Source organism: Hypanus sabinus, chromosome 17 (assembly GCF_030144855.1).
Source record: "Hypanus sabinus isolate sHypSab1 chromosome 17, sHypSab1.hap1, whole genome shotgun sequence".
Lineage (NCBI taxonomy): Eukaryota > Metazoa > Chordata > Chondrichthyes > Myliobatiformes > Dasyatidae > Hypanus > Hypanus sabinus.
The window spans coordinates 57,848,719-57,871,450 of record NC_082722.1 but is presented as its reverse complement, the minus strand read 5'-3'; the positions used below and the strand labels follow the sequence as shown (position 1 = coordinate 57,871,450).

The 22,732-nt window shown below is 41.9% G+C and overlaps 1 protein-coding gene across 2 annotated transcripts in view; it reads right to left on the bottom strand.

Annotated features, from left to right (window-relative positions):
* Positions 1-147: 147 nt before the first annotated feature.
* The window catches only part of cmip (c-Maf inducing protein), a 226,905-nt gene continuing 204,320 nt past the window's right edge, over positions 148-22,732 (bottom strand). For both annotated transcript variants that reach the window (XM_059993143.1, XM_059993144.1), the window contains exons 18-21: positions 12,780-12,926; positions 10,412-10,517; positions 5,939-6,009; positions 148-2,017 (exon numbers count right to left, since the gene is read on the bottom strand). In XM_059993143.1, coding sequence (XP_059849126.1) covers positions 1,964-2,017; positions 5,939-6,009; positions 10,412-10,517; positions 12,780-12,926 — 378 coding nt within the window. In that variant the 3' untranslated portion in view covers positions 148-1,963. The remainder of the gene's footprint in view (positions 2,018-5,938; positions 6,010-10,411; positions 10,518-12,779; positions 12,927-22,732) is intronic.

Genomic DNA, 22,732 nt, shown 5'->3' with positions numbered 1-22,732 from the left:
TTTCGGTTGAGTGTTTCTTCAACATCAGTTTTTATTTCCTAAATCCAGCAACTATAATTTTTTTGTCTTTTAGGTTCCAGGTACAGTAAGCACAACCTTACTATTTTTCAGATGAAATTCCAGTCACGTATTGTACAAGTCTTACGTTATTGGATAGAACTTCCCTGTGGTTACCTTTTCGACGAGAAGTTAAAATGAAGTTCACTCTGGCCTCAATTTGCTACAAGGAAAAAGGTAATAAGTTTGCCTTGATCCCTGGGCACTTCAACAACACTAAAACATGAAATGACTTTCTCATCTAGCCATGCACAGTTCTATCAACAACAGTTTATCTATCTTGTATTCAACACATGAAGGTATGAGTGTTGAAACTCAAGTGTTCATTCCCGATCTTCTACCATAATTAAAGAGAACCAACTGCACAATTTAAAGATATTCACTTACTGTTTATTTTGCCTGAAATTATGTCACATCTCTTTGTACAACAGCTACAGAACAGTAGTAAACCATCTGATAAAAGCAACAGTGCTGATGATGAACAATGGATGCATTTTTTAAAACTTTTTTTTCCACGCCTGCATCTTCATGCAGTCGAGACTCGCTGCAGCACTCTGGAACATGAACCTGATTAAGACTTAACCAATTCAAAACAAAAGGGAAAGTGAAAAAGCTACCCAGCGACAAGGTATAAAACAAAGAAGCCTGGCCTCCATTCTTGGATAATTTACATACAAAACAAAATAAAAAGGTACATGGTACAATCTTTTTTTTTGTGTGTGTTTTTTGTCTGAGATGCTGTAAATTCTGCAAAGTAGCAACCATGCCAAAAATGACAAAGATAATTTTGCTCTATACAACAATGGCTCATATGAAACAAAGGCATCGTAAAATAATAAAAGCATTCCATTACTGCAAGGAACGCTTATAGTGGTTGCTATCACAAAAAAAAGTGAAGCTATTGGTTTTGACAGGAGGATTTCTACGAGGGCCATGCAAATCATACATGCATGTTGGAGCTATGCACTAGTCAGGGAAAGAGGGCTGGGAGAAATTTTAAATAGGGTGAAATATTTAAGAAAGAAAAATGAAGTTACAAAGTTTATTTTGTTAAAACTCTTGGATGCAGATAGCTTTGGTGGAACCTCATCACAACCTCAGTAAAACAACTGGCAATTTGGTCTTTGTAAAGAAAAGTCTGTTGCTTAATTTCCTTCAAAGTTCCAGTCTCTTCATTAGAGGTGAAGCAGAAAACATATCCTTTGTTGTTTTCTGAATCTTGCACAAGTTGCAGTGATCCAAAAGGGCAGACAAGAAAAGTTCATCAAGGCAAAAGGAAAACCACTTAAAGGAGAGCTTCCAGGCTACCAGACAGCCATAATAACTAGTTTTTACAGTACTATACGCAAAAAACAGGTAAAAGAATTACAATCCATAAATAAGTGTCAGGTCCCAGACCTGTCATGTGAACAATTTTTAAATATGTGTGTTTATGTAAAATTTACTGTATGTACAAAACAAAAGAAGAATTATCACTTTGCATATCGCTGCAAGGATTTGGGATGGTAAAGGTAACGTATCCATCAAATAACTGGTATCTTCAGCCAAAGACAATCGTGCGAACTTCCAAATCGGTTTGACATTGGTCCGTTCAAGTAGACGAAATAAACAAGAGAGGAATATAATCTTTTCACACACAGCGTAAGCACAAAGGCAATTAATGACCAGGGAGGTTCCTCTTGTGGCCGGTTTGCTGCTACACATTTTTTTTCATCTTCAGAAATCAAAAAGCATTAAGAGTGAACCAGGGTCCGCAGGGAACCCAGCAGTGTACAGGCCTCTGGTGAAAGAACCCGAGCTGGCGATCTCAGCACTCCCTGACCCAAGGTAAAAATGCTGGAAAAAGTTTCTTTTTTCTGATTCTTCCACAAAATAATCTTTTCTTGATGACCGTCACGTGAGGAATTCACCAGGCTTCTGTGTAACGGACATCCACTTCTTTGAGGTTTGGCAGCTTGGCCTAATGGACAACAGATTTGTGAAAAAAATAGTTAATGTTTGACACAAATTCATGAAATAAATTCTATGCGAACTAGATGTTGTAGGAACTTTGTTATGAAAAGTAACGTATTTCTATACATACTTAACAAAAGACTCTATTGCAAAGTACCATCAATGGAAAATAGAAAATTTTACAAGTATCATCAAAATATCTATTGCAATTGGAATACAGGCTTTTGTTTTGCTGTTTCCAACAGGGTATTCAATTTAGATCTCTGTATTTTAATTCCATCTACCATGCCTAATACCTTTGCCTATCAAAATTTGTCAATTTCAAATCGAAAATTTAAATCAATACCCAAATTGGACCTCAGTCTAAATAGGACATTACCAAAGATTTAGCGTGAAACTTGGACATCCTGTCTGGCCAGGCACCTCAGAAAATATTGAATTTTTCCTTTCTTTTATTTCTCCTTGAGTTGACGCCGATAAGGGGGAGACTCACTGCGTGCAGCTTCAATGGGAAACATCAAATAGCCCCATTCAGGATGACTACAACTGAAGTTCACAGTCACCGCCATGGGTACTTCAGTAAGCAACATCACTTGCAGGTAATTTAAAAAAATCTATCGATACTCAAAATTGACAGATCTCAGACTGCAGACACAGGTCATGAAGGTAGATCCCCTTAAAGAAAGAGGAAGCAAGGAAAGCATACTGGGCTGAAAGTAGGATTGAAATACGGAGACTATAGACCCCCACTCCTGACTATCCTACTGGCAAATGTACAGTCTCTGGAAAATAAAATTGAAGACCTCAGAGCAAGATTGCTGTAGCAGATGGACATCAGGGACTGTTGTGTACTTTGCGTCATCGAAACATAGCTATCACAAACCATTCTGAAAGATGCACGGTAGCTCAACGGTTTCACTATTCTCTGCAAAGGCAGGGCGGCTCAGTCTTCTAAAGGCAGAGTATGCTTTTTAATAAACTCATTGTGGTGCACAGATGAGGCAGATCTGTCTCAGTACTGCTCACCAAACCTAGAACATCTCACAGTCAAAAATCGTCCTTTGTATCTGCTGAGGGAGTTCTCCACCATTGTCTCGGTAGCAGTGTACATTCCACCCCAAGCTAGTCTCAGCTGGCACCGGAGGAGCCAAGCTCCATAATCAGCAGGCATGAAACGGCACAACATCATGCCTTCCCTATCATTGTGGGGGATTTCAACCAGGCCAGCTTGAAGGAGCCTCTGAATATCTACCACCAACATATCACCTCGGGAACCAAAGGAGCCAACACACTTGACCACTGTTATACCACCATCAAGAACACTTCCATGCCATTACATGCCCACACTGGGGCAAGTCCAATCACCTGGCTGTACTTATACAGGCAGAGACTAAAGACCACAGCACCAGTGGTGAGGACCAAGAAGGAACTGTCAAGGGAGGCAGAAGAACGCGTTGAGTCAGTACACAGGACAATATTCAGAGATTCATTTTTGGAGTCTGAATGAATATGCCACAGTTGTCACTGATTTCATTAAAACCCCCCTGTCCCGATGTGCCTTCAAGAACATACCAGACAGAACCAAACCAAAAGCTGTGGATGAAACAGGCGATTTTTAATCTGCTGAGGGCTAGATCTGTGGCATTCAAGATAGGTGATCCAGAACTATAAAGGTGTCCAGGCATGACCAATGGAAGGCTATCTTAAAAAAAAAACAATTCTCATTGAAGCTAAGACTGAATAGGATGCACGTAAACTCTGGCAGGGCTTGCAGTCCATTACATCCTACAAGCCGAAGTGTATCATGAATGGCAGCGATACTTCACTCTCAGATGAGCTCAATGCCTTTGAATGGGAGAACAGATTACATCTATGCAAAGTCCTGCAGCTTCCAGCGACCCTGTCATCTGTCTTGGAGGCCGACACTAGAACATCTTTCAAGAGAATGAACGCAAGGCATCAGGTAGGGCTCTGTAACCCTGTGCATCCCAACTGGCAGGAGTGTTCAAGAACATTTTCAATCTCCCACTGCTGCAGTCGGAGGTCCCCACTTGCTTCGAAAGGGCAACAATCAAACCAGTGCCCAAGTAGAGAAGGGTGAGCTGTCTCAACAACTGTTGCCCAGTGGCAGTCATATGTACGGTGATGAAGTGCTTTGATAGGTTGGTCATGGCGAGAATTAACGCCCATCTGAGCAAGGAACTGGACCTGCTTCAGTTTGCCTCGCGCCTTATTAGGTCTTTAGCGGATGTAATCTCTCTGGCTCTCCACTTGGCCCTGGAGCACTTGGACAGCAGTAATCCCCACTGCTATTCATCAATCTATTTTTGTGTGATTTTATTCTCTTATGTATTGTCTGAAATCTGATATTTAATTTCTATATCTTGTTCTTGTAAAGCACTCTCTGAACTGCATTGTGATTGAATAGTTCTGTACAAGTAAACTTCCTTGTTTGCTGGCTTACATTAGGATATTGCTTATTGTCTATAGCTCAGTGTTCAACACATTCATACCCTCTGTTCAATTCAAAAAGCTCCAAAACCTGGGCCTCTGTACCTCCCTCCACAAATGGATAACTGACTTCCTCACTGCGAGACCACAGTGTGTACAGCTAGAAAATAACTTCTCCTCCTTGCTGACAATCAACACTTGGCACACCTCAAGGAAGCACGCTTGGCCAACTTCTCTACTCTCTCTACATCCATGGCTATGTGGCTAGGCACAGCTCAAATGTTATCTAAAAAATTGCTGATGACATGACGATTGTCGGCAGAATTTCAGATAGTGACAAGAAGGCATAAGGGAGCAAGACAGATCAGCTAGTTGAGTGGTGTCACAGCAACAACCTTGTACTCGGCATCATTAAGACCAAGGAATTGATTATGGGCTTCAGGAATGGTAAGTTAATGGAACACACACCAGTGCTCATCGAGGGATTAGAAGTGGAAGATCACTTTCAAGTTGTTGCTGAAACAAAAACAACTTTCAGGACATATGTTGGTGATATTAAATCTGACTTTGAGAACATCGATACTAAATCTAATCCTGTTTCTCTCGATGTTTCTTAACATTCATTAACTTATTTAGTTTTCCAATAATTATCAAATTTTCTTTTGAATATCATTATAGTCTCTGCTTTAATGGCCACATGAGACATCATCACTGCTTTCTGATTACTCAGGTCCTTTTTCACTTGGTGTTATCAGAATGATAGCAGCTCTAACTTTCAGCCAATAGCAATAGATGCAAATTGTGTCCCATCTTCTCAATTATGGACAAGATGTTAAATCTATAGTACTATGCAAAAGTCTTTGGCACATATGTAAAGTTAGGATACCTAAGAATTTTGCATAGTACTGTAATTTTATACATCCACTGTACTGCTTCTGCAAAAAATACATGTCATATGTCAGTTGATAAATCTGATTCTGATAATGGTCTCTATTGTGGACTGAGAGTGGGGGAATGGGAAGAGGGCAGGAAGAGGGCGATCTTAGCTGAGAAAAGGGGAAGGGAGAGAGGAGGGAGCAGGAAGCACTGGAGAGACATTCTGTCATGATCAATAAACCAATTGTCTGGAATCAAATGACCTTGCCTGGTCTCTCAGGGCTGAATGGGTCTGTGCCACCATCCTGGGGCTCCTCCTCTGCCACCTGTCACGTCCCCCTTCCGCGGTGCTCCACCCTCACCATTCCCAGTATCCTTTGTTCCCACCAAACTTGCTCTCTGCTACACATTGCCAATTACAATACGGTGCAAATGCCTTAAGCACCCTACCCTAGATATATATGTTGGTGTGTGCCCACGACGTTTGCACAGTGCTGTATTTAGTGATGCACGGTGACATTTCAATTCTTGACGTTGCCACACCCTGATTAATATGAATCACATACTAAATAAAAGACACTACTTTGAATAGCGCAGTTACCTTGAGATCTTCGTAAGTGTCAGCTGACAACTTGGTGCTGTTCATGTTCAAGCTGCAGAGGCTTCTCATTGCTACAGAAGGAATAAGACACTTTCATGAGAATTGTAAATAGCAGACATCTTTAATACCTAAATACATCTCATTAAGTTGAGTGGTTTTTGAGGAGGTAATTAAAATTGATGAAGGCAGGTTGGTACATACTGTCTACGTAGATTTAGTAAAGCATTTGACAAGGTTAAAACATATAGGATCCAAGGTCAGCTGGCTTTAATATTGGCTCGATGATAGAAAGCAGAGGGTTGGTGGAAAGACGTTTCTCTGATTGGAAGTTTGTGACCAGGGGTGTTATGCAGAGAATGCCAAGATCCCCTGCTGCTTGTTAACAACCTGGAAGTGCAGGAAGCAGATTTGATAATTAATCTGTTGATGACACAAAGGTTTGTGGTGGCGTGGATGGCAAAGAAGACCACAGCAGAATACAGATAAAACTGAAAGCTGAGAGGAGCATTGGCAGATGGAAGTTACTCCTGATCATTCTGAGGTGAAGCACTTTGTTGGGTCAGATGGGGCTGGGCACAGAGAGTGCTAAGTAACATTGAAGAATAGAGGGACATGCTGTTCAAATCCCCAGGTCTCATAAAGTAGTAATAAATATTTAGATCAGGTGGTGAAAAAGGCAAATGGTATACATGTCATCATAGGTCAGGGCACAGACTATAAAAGTTGGGATGCAACTGATCTTATCATCTGATAAGGGTATATAAAATTATATGAGGCATAGATCGGCAGATGATCAAAATGTTTTTCCTATAGCAAGGGTTTCAAAAACAGCATTCCATGTTCTGTGTTCTAAAAGGGCAAAGGTTTAAAGTGAGGGAAAAGTCTATGACTCTATGATGATAAAAGAGGTTTTGAAGAGAGTGGTTAACATCTGGAATTTGCTCCCAAAGAGGGAGACAGAATCAGATATAATGACTACTTTTGAGAGACATTTTGGCAGGCATTGAAAGAGGTAAGGCACAAAACCCAGTGTGTGGAGATACAATAGGTATGGATAGGCAAAAGGGACAGCATAGATGGCATGGGCTGAAGGGCCTATTTCTGTGCTGTACAGTTCGATGACTATAAAGCTACATCATCACATTTAGAATTTATTGACACATGGTATATGTTGAAGAAACCTTATCATAAGTCATTTCCCAGACAAATATTCATTAGTACAGGGTGTCCCCCGCTTTAAGAATGTTGCTTTAACGAAATTTTTTCTCATATAAATTAATGGTTCTTCACTTTGTGCCATTTCGGCTTCAGAAAGGTTTCACAGGAACGCTCTACCTTTGTAAAGGGGGAGAACACCTGTACTTCATTTTTTTCCTCCACTGCTCAGTGAATTTTACATTCTGGCTCCTTTCTGCTTTGGGTGTGATGAATAGTTTTGCAATCATTTCACTCCTTCCTCTGAGAGGAACGCAACTGGTGATTGGATCTCCGACCTCCATTGGTGCCACTGTTAAGCAGCCAACCAGCAATAAGAGAGGACAGTTGTATGTGGCTCCAGCTTCAGCAATCTCTCATCCTTCCTAGATATCATCTGGATTCTTTCCAGCACATTCCGCTGCAGCACAGGTGAACAGCGGCGTATAGTGTGTGGTGTGAACACACATTCTCTCTGGCATGGCTGTTCATGCTGTTACCCTGTATTATCTGTGTACACTGACACTTTGAAGCTGGAGCAAGTAGATTTCAATGCAGGCATTTGTGAGGTTGCGTGATTTGGACAAGAGACATTCATAGCATTTTCTGAATGGTGGTAAATGAAAAGCTGTAGAGACTCTCAAAAAGATTATATCAAGATCATTATGATGTTTTAAATAATGAAAAAGACTAACTATAAATGTCAACATTCCAGTCAGTAACTGGAATATACGTAACAGGGTTAGAAGTCATGCTGCAGCTATTTCTATTTAACTATACCACGCCTGGATTCATGTGTCCAATAAATACAAGAACAGATTGACAGCTGGGTAAGTAAAAGTGGAAGAGTCAACTCCACCACCCCAAAACCTTTTGAATACTACAAGGAGTCTGAGGAGACTTATGGAATACTGTTGCTGAGTGTGGTTCCAACAACAATCGAGAATAATGACAATTTCCAAATTCATTGGCAATCCACTGCTCCACAAATGGATTCCTTTATTACAATGGCTGCATTTTGTGTCAACTACAAAATGGATCATTTCCTCAGAATCAGGTTTAGTATCACTGGCATATGTCGTGTCCCCTCATAGCACTTCATCACAGCAGATGTAAGGGCCACTGGGTGATAGTCTGCTCACCCTGTTTCTCTTGGACACTGGTTCCCCTTTTGAAGCGAGTGCAAATCACCAACTGCCTGCAGTGAGAGACTGAAGATGTCCTTGAACACTCCCGTCACTCAAAGATGAATGCCTGCATACTGTCCAGTCCACTAACACAAAGAAGTCCTGTAAGTGCTCCACCATCTCCCTTGACCATACTTCATGGTCCTCAGCACTGGTGTTGTAGTCTTTAGACTCTACTAATACTCTGGGAGTAAAAGTTCAGCCGGGTGTTGGGACTTTCCAAAGTGTGGGTGTGCGATGGCACAGTAAGCATTCTTGATGGTGGTGTAATAGTGGCCAAGTGTGTTGGCTCCTCTGGTTCCACAGGTGATATGTTGGTGCTTCTGTTCACAGATTTCCTCAAACTGGCCTGGATGAAATCACTCGTAATGATAGGGAAAGCATTAGGTTGTGCAGTTTCGTGCCTGCTGATTACATTGCTCACCTCCTCCAGTGTTTGCTGGACGTTGGCCAGAGGTAAAATGTACACCTCTACCAAGATGATGGCAGAAATCTTCCTCAGCAGATAAAAAGGATGACATTTGACAGCCAGATGTTCCAGGCCAGGTGTGCAGGACTTGGCCAGAACTGCCAAGTTTGTGCAGCATGATGAGTTAATTATACAGCAATCTCCATGTCCTCTACCTGAGCTGTCCTGTCTTTGCAGAGAATGGTAAAGCCATTGGGCTGCCACAGTGCGTCTGAGACTGCCGGTGTGAGCAATGTTTCCATAAAGCAGAGTACACAGCAGTTCTTGACATCTCTCTGGTACAGGAATCTTCTGTTTATTTCCCTGAGACTGCAGAGTGGCCAGCAGGATATTCGGGACTGGAAGTCTAAACCCTCTGCATTTCAATCAGACTTGTAGAACGGCACAGCATCCCACGACCATGTTCTTAAAAAGGAACTGCACTCGCAACACAATTCTGCCATGCAGTAGCCATTCTGCCATTCCATTGAGTAGTGACAGATTTTTTAAATGTCTCAAAATGACACTACTTACTGCAGTAACCATGGCCGTGACTGTTAATTTCAGCTGTAGGAGTCCCAAGCAAGAATATTTGATCATTTCCACTGGAACTGCATGCTAAAAGTCACCATTTAATGGTGCCATCTTACCAGCTTGTCTAGAGCACTCAAACCCAAATGCACAACCCTGACCAACAAGGGCAACAGATGCACAGGACCACCACCACCTGTTGGACCCTCCAACTCACACACCATACTGCACCACATACAGGGGGCAGGGGCACCTGGATGACAGGCTTGAGTGGAACACCAACACAAAGGCCATGTACAAGAAGGCCTAGAGTCATCCCTACTTCCTGAGGAGACTGAGGTCATTTGGAGCATGCAAACCTTTACATTTTCTACCAGTCTGTTGTAGCCAGTACAATCTTCTGTGTGGTAGTGTGCTGGGGCAATGGCATCAACACGGGTGATGCCAACAGGCTCAATAAACTGATTGGAAAAGTGGCTCTGTTATAGAAGCCAAATTGGACACACTGGAGGCTGTGGCAGAACAAAGGACTCTACGGAAAATCCTAGCAATTCTGGACAATGTTTCTCACCCTCTGCATGCCACCTTGGCTGAATAGGGGAGCACTCTAAGTAATAGACAAAGACAACTGCGCTGTTCCCTAGAGTGCTACATGAGGACTTTCTTACCCTAGGACATTAGGCTTGATAATGAATCAACCTAAAGCCAAGGAAGTGATGACCCCCTCCTGTTGGACTGTTTGAGGCAACTTATTTTAATTTCTCTCCTAATATTTGCATACCTGTGTACTTGTAATGCTACTGTGACACTGTAATTTCCTTTGGGATCAATAAACTATCTATCTACATATCACCGTTCACTGGATCTAAATCCTGGAACTCCTTCCAATACTACTGTAACCTTAACCCGGAGGAATGCAATGATGAGCTCGGGGATTCACCGTCACCTTTTCAACCTCATTTAGAGAAGGGCAGTAATAACCTAAGTCCCCCCAAAAGACAGATTGTCCTCTATTTTAATTCTGGAACTTTCTATTTATTTATCTAATAAAGATTTTGGTTTACATTATGCAAGGCAGAGGAAAAGTTGGGGACGGAAACTTGTTTTACTTACAGCTGAGAGCCAGGAGACCCGCATCTGTGACTGGCGTCTCACAAAGGTTCAGAACTTGCAGTGACGTGAGGTGCTCTGAAAGAACCCGCAATCCTGCATCTCCAAACTGTAATGAAGAGGTTAGCTCAGTCACTAAACACAACTCAGTAAATCTATCAGCACATTCGTTATCTGCTTAATCCATTTCACTACAGTCCGCTCCCCTTTTCTAAACAATTTACTCATTCACCCCAATCACGCAAGTCATTTTGAAAGTACCACTGCAGTATTTCAAGTGTCATAAAGTTTTCAAAGTCTTCAAGTAATGTACAGAAACAAAATACTGTGGCTAGAATTCTGAATTAAACAGGAAGCACTAGATAGACTCAACATGTGTAGGGTAACTGTCCCTCTCTCCCACAGATGTTGTCTGACATATCACACATTTCCTGCATTTAAAGTTTTTGAACAATTAAGGGTTCTGGGGAAAAGGCAGGTATGTGGAGATGAGTACATGGCCAGATCAGCCATGATCTTACAGAATGGCGGAGCAGGCTCAATGGGACATATGGCCTACTCCTGCTCCTATTTATTTTGTTCTTAGTTCTTTGAATCTACTGTTTCAAAGTGGCACAAAACTGATTTGTGTAATACAAGTCAAACATATAAGATACAGTATGGTGCAAAGTCTTAGGCGCACTCGCGCGCGCACACACACACACACAATATCTAGATTGCCTAAGACTTTTGCACAGTACTGTAGTTATTTTATGTATTGCACTGTGCTGCTGCCACAAAGAAAAATACCACTTCATTATTATTTTAGAAACACAGAAAACCTACAGCACAATACAGGCCCTTCAGCCCACAATGCTGTGCCGAACATGTACTAATTTTAGAAATTACCAAGGATTACCCATAGCCCTCTATTTTCTTAGTTACATGTATCTATCCAGGAGTCTCATAAAAGACCCTGTCGTATCTGCCTCCACCACCATTGCCGGCAGCCCATTCCACACACCACTCTCTACGTATAAAACTTACCCCTGACATCTCCTCTGTACCTTCTTCCAGGCACCTTAAAACTATGCCCTCTCATGTTAGCCACTTCAGCCCTGGGAAAAAGCTTCTGACTATCTACATGATCAATGCCTCTCATCATCTTATACACCTTTATCAAGTCACCTCTCATCCTCCGTCGCTCCAAAGAGAAAAGGCTGCGTTCACTCAACCTGTTTTCATAAGGCATGTTCCCCAATGCAGGCAACATTGTAAATTTGCCTCTGCACCCTTTCTATGGTTTCCATGTCCTTCCTGTGGTGAGGTGACCAGAATTGAGCACAGTACTCCAAGTGGGGTCTGACCAGGGTCCCATATAGCTGCAACATTACCTCTCGGCTCTTAAACTCAATCCTACGATTGACGAAGGCCAGTGCACCATATGCCTTCTTAACCACAGAGTCAACCTGCATAGCAGCTTTGAGTGTCCTATGGACTCAGACCCCAAGATCCCTCTGATCCTCCACACTGCCAAGAGCCTTACCAATAATACTATATTCTGCCATCATATTTGACTTAACAAAATGAACCACTTCACACTTATCTGGGTTGAACTCCATCTGCCGCTTCTCAGCCCAGTTTCGCATCCTATCAATGTCCCACTGTAACATCTGACACTTGTTGGACAAGTGCAACAATTTTTGCAATTTATGGTAATCTTATACAGTTGTATGATACTGCTGCCACAAAACAACAAACTTCTTACCATATAGGAAACTGATAACAAACCTTATTCTGAGTCCTGTGTTTCTTTTTATCTTTATTCCGGGTATGAGCTATTTAACCCCCTTGAAAAACACCCACTTCCATCCCTCCACTGGTGAGTTTATTCCCCTCAATTCCCACTGGTTACAAACATACCAAGAAGGCTACCAAGCATATAATACATGTTTACCAATTATACTCATGCTACTTCCCCTCTGTAGTTCAAATCATTTTTTTTCTTATTATAATTTATTGAGATACAGCAGGAATTGGCCCTTCAAACCACACTGCCCAGCAACCCCCCAACTTAGCCCCAGCCTAATCAAAGGATAATTTACAATGACCAATTAACCTACCATCCAGTACGCTTTTGCACTGTGCAAGGAAACCGGAGCACCGGAAATCCACACGGTCATGGGGAGAACGTACTAACTCCTTACAAGCAGCAACGCGATGGGAATTGAACCATGATCACCTGTACTGTAAAACGTTGTGCTAACCACTAAACTACCATGCCGCACCAACAAGCATATACCAAGACAATACTCACTGCCATGACATCCTCTCCAAACAAAGAGAGATAGCTTCCTGCAGCAACCATCATAAAAATAAACTAACTGCTCACCTGGGTGGACCATAGATTTAACTGCTTTAATGATGGCAGTTTGATTAACTGCTCTGCACAGGCACTCGTTACGTTAGTGAACGCCAGGCTCAGATTTTCCAGATTTCCAAAAGACCCTGAGCTGAGAAGTCTGGCTAGATCTGCATCCTAAAAGAAGAGTCAGGGAAAAAAATATTAATGTACAATTGATAAAACAGTTCAACAAAATTCACACCTGCATACATTTTGACATTCCAGCTCTCAGTCACTGGGAAATTAAGATGGAGATTAGCTTTGACTTGAAGACAAAAAAGAATCTTTATTAGCTTCAAGCTCACATGGGTTTTCACAAAATACTTGTTAATAACATTTATACATCAGTGCCACCATTGACTTAATCCCTTAGGAACAGCAAGCAGTGTGATATAATCATATTGGATTAATTACCAAAGTGTGCCATTTCCATGAAAAAATTAGAATTAGCTGAGGCTTTATATAAAAGTTAGACCCATGGTTACTTGCATAATGTGATTTTTTTTTAAAATGAATGATATCTTGCAAGGTTATATTCACTTTTGCAAGGAAAAACTGCATCCGATTTTTTAGAAACATGATTCCACTAACATTGAGATAAATGTCAATATGATCTGTTAGTTGACAATTTTTATTATCCAGAACACCAAAAAAAGATTTCCTTGCTATTCCGCAGATAATATCAGTGGATCTTTAGTGTCCTTCTGACTTAGGTTTAAAATCTCACCTAACTGGTGGCACTTTGGCATTGGAACACACGCTTAGTGCTGGCATAGATAACACACTTTGGAGCTTGATCCAATTACCTTGTGATTCAGAGGCAAAAGTGCTATTGCTGTGCATTAAGCAACAGCTAGTCATATCCACCACTAGACAACTGAAAACCATGACTGTAAAGCGACAATAGTTAATAAATCAGCTCCAGGCTAGAAGTGTCTGATTTATATTTTGTTCTTGACTGAAGAAAGATTACCATAATATCCAACTGCTTCACCGCAGCCCGTTAAAATAGAACATCTGCTTTCTAACTACAATCTACTTTCTGTCTGCAACCACTCAGGATTGTGGTTGATTCATTCCTGTCCTCTTAGCTGGCTGGACATGCACTCTATAGAACTAATCAACAAAACATTATAAAAATAGAACCAGACTATCCAGCTTCAATTTAGCCAGTGGACTGACGTATGATAGAAGCTCAGATGAACCCACACAGTGTTACCTTCATAAGCACAAGAGATTCTGCAGATGCTGGAAATCTTGAACAACAAACACAAAATGTTGGGGGATCTCAGCAAGACAGGCAGCATCTGTCGAGGGGAATAACCAGTCAATGCTTTGGGCGAACCATTCACCAAGGCTGCACTGAGCTATACCTGAGGCTCACATAGTAGATGTGTAGTGGCAACACAATTGAGATCATCCATGTCCCTTGAACATTTTCTCTTGTACTCTTAGATATCCGTGTTTGCAGATTTGGTCTGGAAGACGCCCTTCAGATGGAGTACATTTCCCCTTGACCACCTCTCCCTTCAACTGCTGCACCAAGGTTCCATGTGGTGTCCCTGAAGAAAACGTTGGGGCTCCCATCTCCTTATTTCATCCCACTCTCTCACAGATCCACCTTCCTGCTCATCTAATTTTAGTTATCCCCTACCAGTTTGTACTCTTTACCCTCACACCACCTTCTTACTCTGGCTTGTGCCCTCTGCCTTTCCAGTCCCCATAAAGGGATTTGGCCCAAAATGATTTCTGTATATTCCCCCTCCACAGATGCTGATATACTTGTTGAGTTCCTCCAACGCTTTAGACCCAAAAGCAATATTTTGCCACTTGGCCCATCAAATCTGCTCGGCCATTCTGTCATGGCTGATCTCAGCCCTTTCTCCTGTCTTCTCCCTGTAACCTTTGACACCTTTACTAGTCAAGAACCTATCAAACTCTGCTTTAAACATACCCAGTGATTTGGCCTGCACAGCTATCCATGGCAATGAATTCAATAGATTCAACACCAAATTTTGTGTGTGTTGACAATATATATTCCTGCAAGTGGAGCTTGTATATTGTTACAATATAGAAAACTATGTTCAGATTCTCAGAACAATTGCATTTTCTCACTTAATTCCATTTTCTTGCAGATTAACTCCTGACCCCCACTGCCCCACACAATTCTCTCACCACCCACCTACAACAGGGATAATGTACAGCATCAAATTAACTTAACCGTGAGAAAGGCTAAGTTGGAAGGAAATCAGAGTACCTGGCGAAAACCCACACAGTAACAGAGAGAGAAAGTGCAAATCTCACTCAGACACCACTGCAGAGCAGGGCAGTAACACCACTGGGCCATTTCCTTAGAGGTCAGAAATTATGCTGTATTTAAAATAAATGAAAATGCTCATGTTTTTATTCAAAGAAAGCTTGATTTTAGAATCAGAATCAGGTTTATTATCACCGGCATGTGATGTGAAATTTGTTAACTTAGCAGCAACAGTTCAATGCAAGACATAATCGAGCAGAGAGAAAAAAATAATAATAAGTAAGATAAAACAGAATAATAAACAAGTAAATTGGACTCTTGGACCAAGAGAGCATAGCCTCAGAATAGAACATCCCTTTGGAACAGAAATGAGGAGTAATTTCTTTAGCCAGAGGATGGTGAATCTGTGGAATTCATTGCCACAGATGACTGTGGGGGCCAAGTTATTGAGTTTTTAAGGCAGAGGTTGATAGGTTCTTGATGAGTAAGGGAGTCAAAGGTTACATGGAGAAGGCAGGAGAATAGGGTTGAGACAGACAATGAATCAGCCATAATGGAATAGCAGGAGATTAGATGGGCTGAATGGCATAACTCCACTCCTATGTCTAATGGTACTATATTCTAGTTTTTGTGCTTTAGAGCAAGAAATTGACGTGTGTCTGGTTAGTATTCTGAGCTGTAGCAAGGTAATTATAAAGAATCATCAGCTCCCTTTGCTAGTTCATTTGCCCACATTGTGCTCCACAGTTGTGCTTTGCCATTGTTTACACAATTAGCAAGAGTAAATCTCAAAAGTAGATAATGGACTTTATGCAAGGGGCACCAAACAGGAGTTGAGCTTGGCTTTCGCTTGATTCAACTTGCAGATTGAAAGGGTTGGCAATGGAGATTGCAAAGACGATACATATATGCTACAGAATGATTTATTGCTATCATCTGCCACTATGAATTAGGTCATTGCACGACATCCACACCAACAGCCCAGAATTTCCCCCTTGACTTTACATTTTTGACATACCTACAGTCAGAATGTACTGTGGTGTGTTGTTCTTATGCAATTGGTCAATTGCACAAATATATGACTGCAATTTTTGAAAATAAAAAGTTAAGATAAACAAAATAAAATATTAAATAAACATTAGGTGTACCTGCACTATTGAAACCTCTTTGACAGTACCTCTTCCCACCCTGTCTCCTATAAAAATGCTACTCCCTTTACTCAGTTCCTTCATCTCCGTTACATCTGTTCCCAGGATGAGGCTTTCCTTTCCAGACTGTCAGCAATGCCCTCCTCCTTCTAAGAATGGGGTTTCCCTTCCTCCACTATTGATCATCTGCATCGCCTCCATTTCCTGGACATCCGTGCTCACCCCGTCTTCCCACAGTGATAAGAGTTCCTCATGTCCTTGCCAACCACCCCATGAGCCACACATCATTCTCACAGTCTCTGCCATCTTCAATGAGATCCTACCACCAAACACATCTTTACCTCCCCTCCCACCCTCCACGGGGATCACTCCCTCCCTGAGTCCCTTGTCCATTCATCCCTCTCCACTAATCTCCCTCCTGGCACATATCCCTGCAAACAACAGAAATTCTACACCTGCCCATTCACCTCCTCCCTCATCTCCATTCAGGGCCCCAAACAGGCCTTCCAGGTGAGGCAACACCTCACCTGCTAATCTGGTGGGGTATCCAGTGCTCTCGATGCAGTATCCTGTGCATTGTTGAGACCCAGTGTTAATTGGGGGACCACTTTGTTGAGCTGCTCCAACTCCATCTGTCAAAAGTGGAACTTCCCAGTGGCCAGCCCCTCTCAGGGTGGAGGAGCAACACCTTATATTCCATCTGGGTAGCCTCCAACCTGATGGCATGAACATCAGTTTCCCCTTCCTGTATTTTTTTTTCCTCGATCCCTTCCCCCTTCTATTCCCCAATCTTGCTTCTTCTCCTCAACTGCCCATCACCTCCCTCAGGTGCCCCTCCTTCTTCCCTTTCTCCCTTGGACCACTCCTCTCCTATCAGATTACTTTTTCTCTAGTCCTTTACCTCCCCCCACCCACCTGGTTTCACCCATCACCTTCCAGCTAGTCCTCCTCCCCCAGCTCCATTTTTCTATCCTGGCATCTTTCCCTTTCCTTTCCAACCCTGAAGAAGGGTCTGTGCCGACACGTTGACTGTTTCAGTTTAATTGATGCTGCCTGAGCTATTGAGTTCCTTCGGCATTTTGTGTGTGTTGCTCTGGAGTTACAGCATCTGCATAATCTCTTGAGTTTATGGAAACTCCTCTGATGAAGAATATGTAACTCAGAGTGATACTAGTATCAATGAATAGGAAGGTTTCACAATTGATCTGAGGATTAACCTAATTATAGTTCTTTTGGCCCACGATGTTCCAGCCATTTTACCTACTCTAAGATCACTCTAACCCTTCCCTCCTACTTAGCCCTCCATTTTTCTGTTATCCATGTCACTATCTAAGAATCTCTTAAATGCTCCCAATTAAATGTCTGCCTCTACCAACACCCCTGGTAGAGTGTTCCAAGCACCCACCACTCTGCAAAATTACCTCTGACATCCACCCAAAACTTTCTCCCACTCATCTTAAAACTTTGCCCTCTTGTATTAGCCACGTCTGCCCTGGGAAAAGAGCACTGGCCATCTACTATCTACACCTCTTATCATCTTGCACAACTCCCTAAAGTTGCCTCTGATCCTCTTTGGAGTGAAAGCCCCATTCAAGCCATGTAACTTCCTCAAGGCCATGCAGCAGGAGCAGGCAGAAGCTCTGTGTAAGGGGGGAGAAGGAGTTTACCCTATCACATCCCACACACATGCCCTGAAGTAACTTCCCGCCCCAGCCTGAGAAGAGCTGGCAGTTCTTATGTTCGCCCTAGCACTTCAGAACCCATGGAACTGGAGTGCAAGAAAGGCAACCTCATTCCTGAGTGGCTGCTGACTAAAAGGAGGGTATTGAGACAATCAGATGCATCTATATTTGGCCGCTGGGCCGGGCAGAGTGGACCTCATTGCTTCGCGGGCCAAACTTAAATCTCCTGTAATGAAACCAGTGCTGTGGAATGAGCAATTCAGAAATACCACTTCTGACTGCTCCCACTTCACCATTCCTAAAGTATAGACGTCAAGTGAGGAAAGAACTAGGCTTATCTGCAATCATCAATGCGGTCGAATAACATGTCAATGCTTAAGCTCACGACTGAAAGATGACACTTAGCTAAGCTACCAGAATGAGTCATCCAGCATATGTCCATTCTTCAGGAGCTGAGGGACATTCCTGGCTTTTAGTTTCTCCCTATCAGCTGGTACTCAGCTGTTGCTACAACCTCTTATAACCACAGTGGTAGCTCAGCTCCATTTGCACCCTGTGCATATATCTATCTATATGTTTTCTTTTTCAATGAAGGGGAAATTGCATTTAGTACACGAAGTGAAACTATTTCTGGCACGTAGAGAATAAACCTTCTGTGTTCGTGAGGGATGAAAATTGTTCCATTCACATCAGGGAGCTTATAACTCGCATGCCCGGTGTTAAAGACTTTAAAAATCTCGCCCCTGATTTCAGTCCTCAATTTGGTCCTCGTTAGCTTTCATCTGAGAGTACCGAGCTTCTGTCTGAACAGTGGCATAACCACAGTCACACTTGTACATGCTTAGAATGGATGATCTCTAGAAAGTGTGTTGGGGGGGGGGGGGGGTGGAGGGGAAGAGAACTGGTATCTTTTTGAACATCATTCTTCAGTGTCAGTAGGATATGCCTGATAACATAGTGGTTACTTGCTACTGTCAATCATAACTGAGCACATTGTAAACTCCAGCTTCCTTATTCCATAATAGAGTCGCTTTAATCTATAATAAACTGGTACATCTTCCCTTTAGAACAGAGATGAAGAATTTCTTCAGCCAGAGGGTGGTGAATCTGTGGAATTCACCACAGGTGGAACCCCAGTTGTTGGGTATATTTAAAGCAAAGGTTGACTGGTTCTTGATTAGTCAGGACGTGGAAGGTTAAGGGGAAAATGCAGGAGAATGAGGTTGAAAGGGATAATAATTCAGCCATGATGGAATGGCGGCACTGACTCAATGGCTGAGTAGCTAATACTGTTCCAATGTCTTATGTATTATCGTATGAAATCAAAGGTGAAAATACTGTGGTTATCTCCTCCTCTCCAAACATCTCGTTTCACAAAGTTGCAGCTGATTCGATCAGGAACAAGTATGTTACTCACATAGCATAGAGAAAGTTCCTTTGGCCTATCTATCCATGTAAACTATCTACTCCCGTTGACCTGTACCGATATCATAGCCCTCCATACCTTACTAACCAAACTCCTCTGCAAAGTTGAAGTCGAGCTCACATGCATCACTTGTGCTGCCAGCTCATTCCACACTCACAACCCTCTGAGTGAAGAAGTTTCTCCTCATGTTCCCCTTAAACTTTTCACCTTTCACCCTTAACCCATGACCTCTGGCTGTGGTCCCACCCAACCTCAGTGGAAAAAGCCTGCTTGCACTAACCCTATCCATATGACTCATAATTTTGTAACGTCTAACAAATCTCCTCTCAAACTTCTACATTCCAAGGAATAACCTATTCAACCTACTTTGCTAACTTTATTAGAAAAGCAGGTATATTTAAAACAAAGCTCACGTTTAACACTTCTCTCGGTATTTAAACCTCTTTTTAAAAAGGATGAACAAATATTGAGGAAAAACAAGAAAAATAAAGCTAATTACTGGTTAAGCCTATTAAATCCAGGTTAGAGTTGGCACCAAGGAGTGCAATGAATTGAACTCCCAAAGACTATTACTTTTCTATTCCTTCACACATTCGCTGCAGATTGCCTTGCTTATCATCAATATGTACTATTTTGAACTGGTTTTAATTCATTTTAAGGCAATTAGTTCCTGTTTCTTTAGGGAAACATCCTCTCGTTAATTTAATAAATCTCTTCTCTATGCTCGCCAAAATGCTTGCCATCCTTTTTAAAGTTACATGCCCTCATTCACACACTTGACCTATAAGTTAACAATATCCCTAAAGCTGTCCAAGGAACTTTAAAATGACGATCACAAACCATGCTATCGCTGCATTAATGGGATTTTTGTCTGCACAATGATTGTTTTCTAGATATTGTACAGACTAGTTTCTAGGCCATAATCTTTATAGAGTGATGTAATTTAATCCATTTGGTACTATATGTTCTTGTTTATAAAAACTAGAAACACATTATGTCCACCATTGCACTTTTATCAATTTGTCCTTGCACTTTCAAAGATTCAAAGAGCATCTTTGAATTTTTTTTTTGCGTCATAATTTCACCTGATCAACTTAAAATACTTATTTTTCCTATTGAGAAAACAAATCTGAACTGAATAGCTAGGAAGTGTGAGGGAAATCGTACATCAGGAAAATCAGAAATTAAACCAATCCGCTATAAACAATCTCTTATTTGCTGAAATTTTTTGCTCATTTGCTGCAATGTCAAAATTTGAAGGACTGAAAAGATAAAAGAAACCACACAGAATAACATGATTTTCTTATCCTTCATATCTTAGAGTACCTCATTCTGTATTTTATAGAAAAGTTCAATACCTGAGACACCAATATTTTCTCCAAAGCAAGGTTTGTCAACTAGGATTAAAGAAGGCTCCATGGCACAAGAATTCTGGGAACCCCAGTATCCATGTTGCCATTTCCTTGGATAGCACAGACTGCGTGAAATCAATGCAGAAAACCTAGTGTTGGAAATCTATTGGGTCAACCTGATTCTTTGTGCAATGACTTGAAGCGCATCCCAGGCTTTACCACACGTTATAGTTTCGCTTTTCCTAAAGTTTTGGAAGCCACCTGCTTTCAAGTCTTCAATATTTTTGAATTATGTTTCAACAGCAGAACAATTCTTTCCAAGTGACTGTCATAGCTTCAAAGAGAGAAGCAGTAGCAGACACAAGATTGCAGAACCCATCTTAGTAGAAAAGAAGGAAAAGCAAACCCAAGTGATTCATCTTGCAGTTACACTACAAGGCACAGCACTGAGTCAAAACCAAGGTGATCCTCAATTCACCTGTCGCATCCTCAACTGGTCAGTGAAAAGGATTCAGTTATTCCTCTCCTTATACACAGGTTGGTGATGTTATGCTTTGACAACGGCCAGACTTTCTCGCTACGTGATCTCAAATCATTTCCTGTACCACAAACTATTTGCATATCACTTTACTGTAACTTCTCAAGTGACAGCAACTTCCTTTGATCTTGACTGCTTGAGCAAATTCAACTTTGCTGCTGCAGCTAACATCTTGTGAGCCAACCCAACTGGTAAATCCCATTTTCCCCTCTCCTACCTGCCTACCTTCTCCTCTCCCCGACTTCACTATCATCTTCCAGTTTGTACTCCTTCCTCTACACCCACCACCTTCTTGTTCTGGTTTCTTTTCCCTTCCTTTCCAGTCCTGATGAAGGGTCTCGGCCTTGACTCATTCCTCTCCACAGACATTTCCTGACTTGCTGAGTTCTTCCAGCATTTGTGTGTATTACTCTGGAAAATATAGTTTTATTTAAACAGTGTTCTCACCCCTCTCTACAAAGTTGTTAAATTGTGTATTCTCTTGCAAAAATCTTCTCAGGTACTGGAAACATTAGAGACAAAAAAATAACAGGGCAACAAATTGCCCTAGCACTAAACACTTACAGAAATATAAACTGTTCCATTACACCTTCCTTTTGCCAGAAAGTGGGGAATCTGTGGAATTCATTGCTGCAGGTGGCTGTGGAGGCCAAGTCAATAGACAGTTGGTGCTGGAGTAGGCCATTCGGCCCTTCTAGCCAGCACCGCCATTCACTGTGATCATGGCTGATCATACACAATCAGTAACCCTGTTCCTGCCCTCTCCCCATATCCCTTGACTCCGCTATCTATAAGAATTCTATCTAACTCTCTCTTGAATGCATCCGGAGACTTGGCCTCCACTGCCTTCTGGGGCAGAGCATTCCATATATCCACCACTATGGGTGAAAAAGTTTTTCCGCATCTCTGTTCTAAATGGCAACCCCTTATTCTTAAACTGTGGCCTCTAGTTCTGGACTTACCCATCAGCGGGAACATGCTTCCTGCCTCCAGTATGTCCAATCCCTTAATAATCTTATATGTTTCAATCAGATCCCCTCTCATCCTAAATTCCAGTGTATACAAGCCCAGTCGCTCCAATCTTTCAATATATGACAGTTCCGCCATTCCGGGAATTAACCTTGTGAACCTACGCTGCACTCCCTCAATAGCAAGAATGTCCTTCCTCAAATTTGGAGACCAAAACTGCACACAATACTCTAGGTGGGGTCTCACCAGGGCCCTGTACAGCTGCAGAAGGACCTCTTTACTCCTATACTCAATTCCTCTTGTTATAAAGGCCAACTTGCCATTAGCTTTCTTCACTGCCTGCTGTACCTGCATGCTTGCTTTCATTGACTGATGTACAAGAACACCTAGATCTTGTTGTACTTCCCCTTTTCCTAACTTGACTCCATTTAGATAATCTGCCTTCCTGTTCTTGCCACCAAAGTGGATAACCTCACATTTATCCACATTAAACTGCATCTACCATACATTTGCCCACTCATCCAACCTGTCCAAGTCACCCTGCATTCTCATAATATCCTCCTGACATT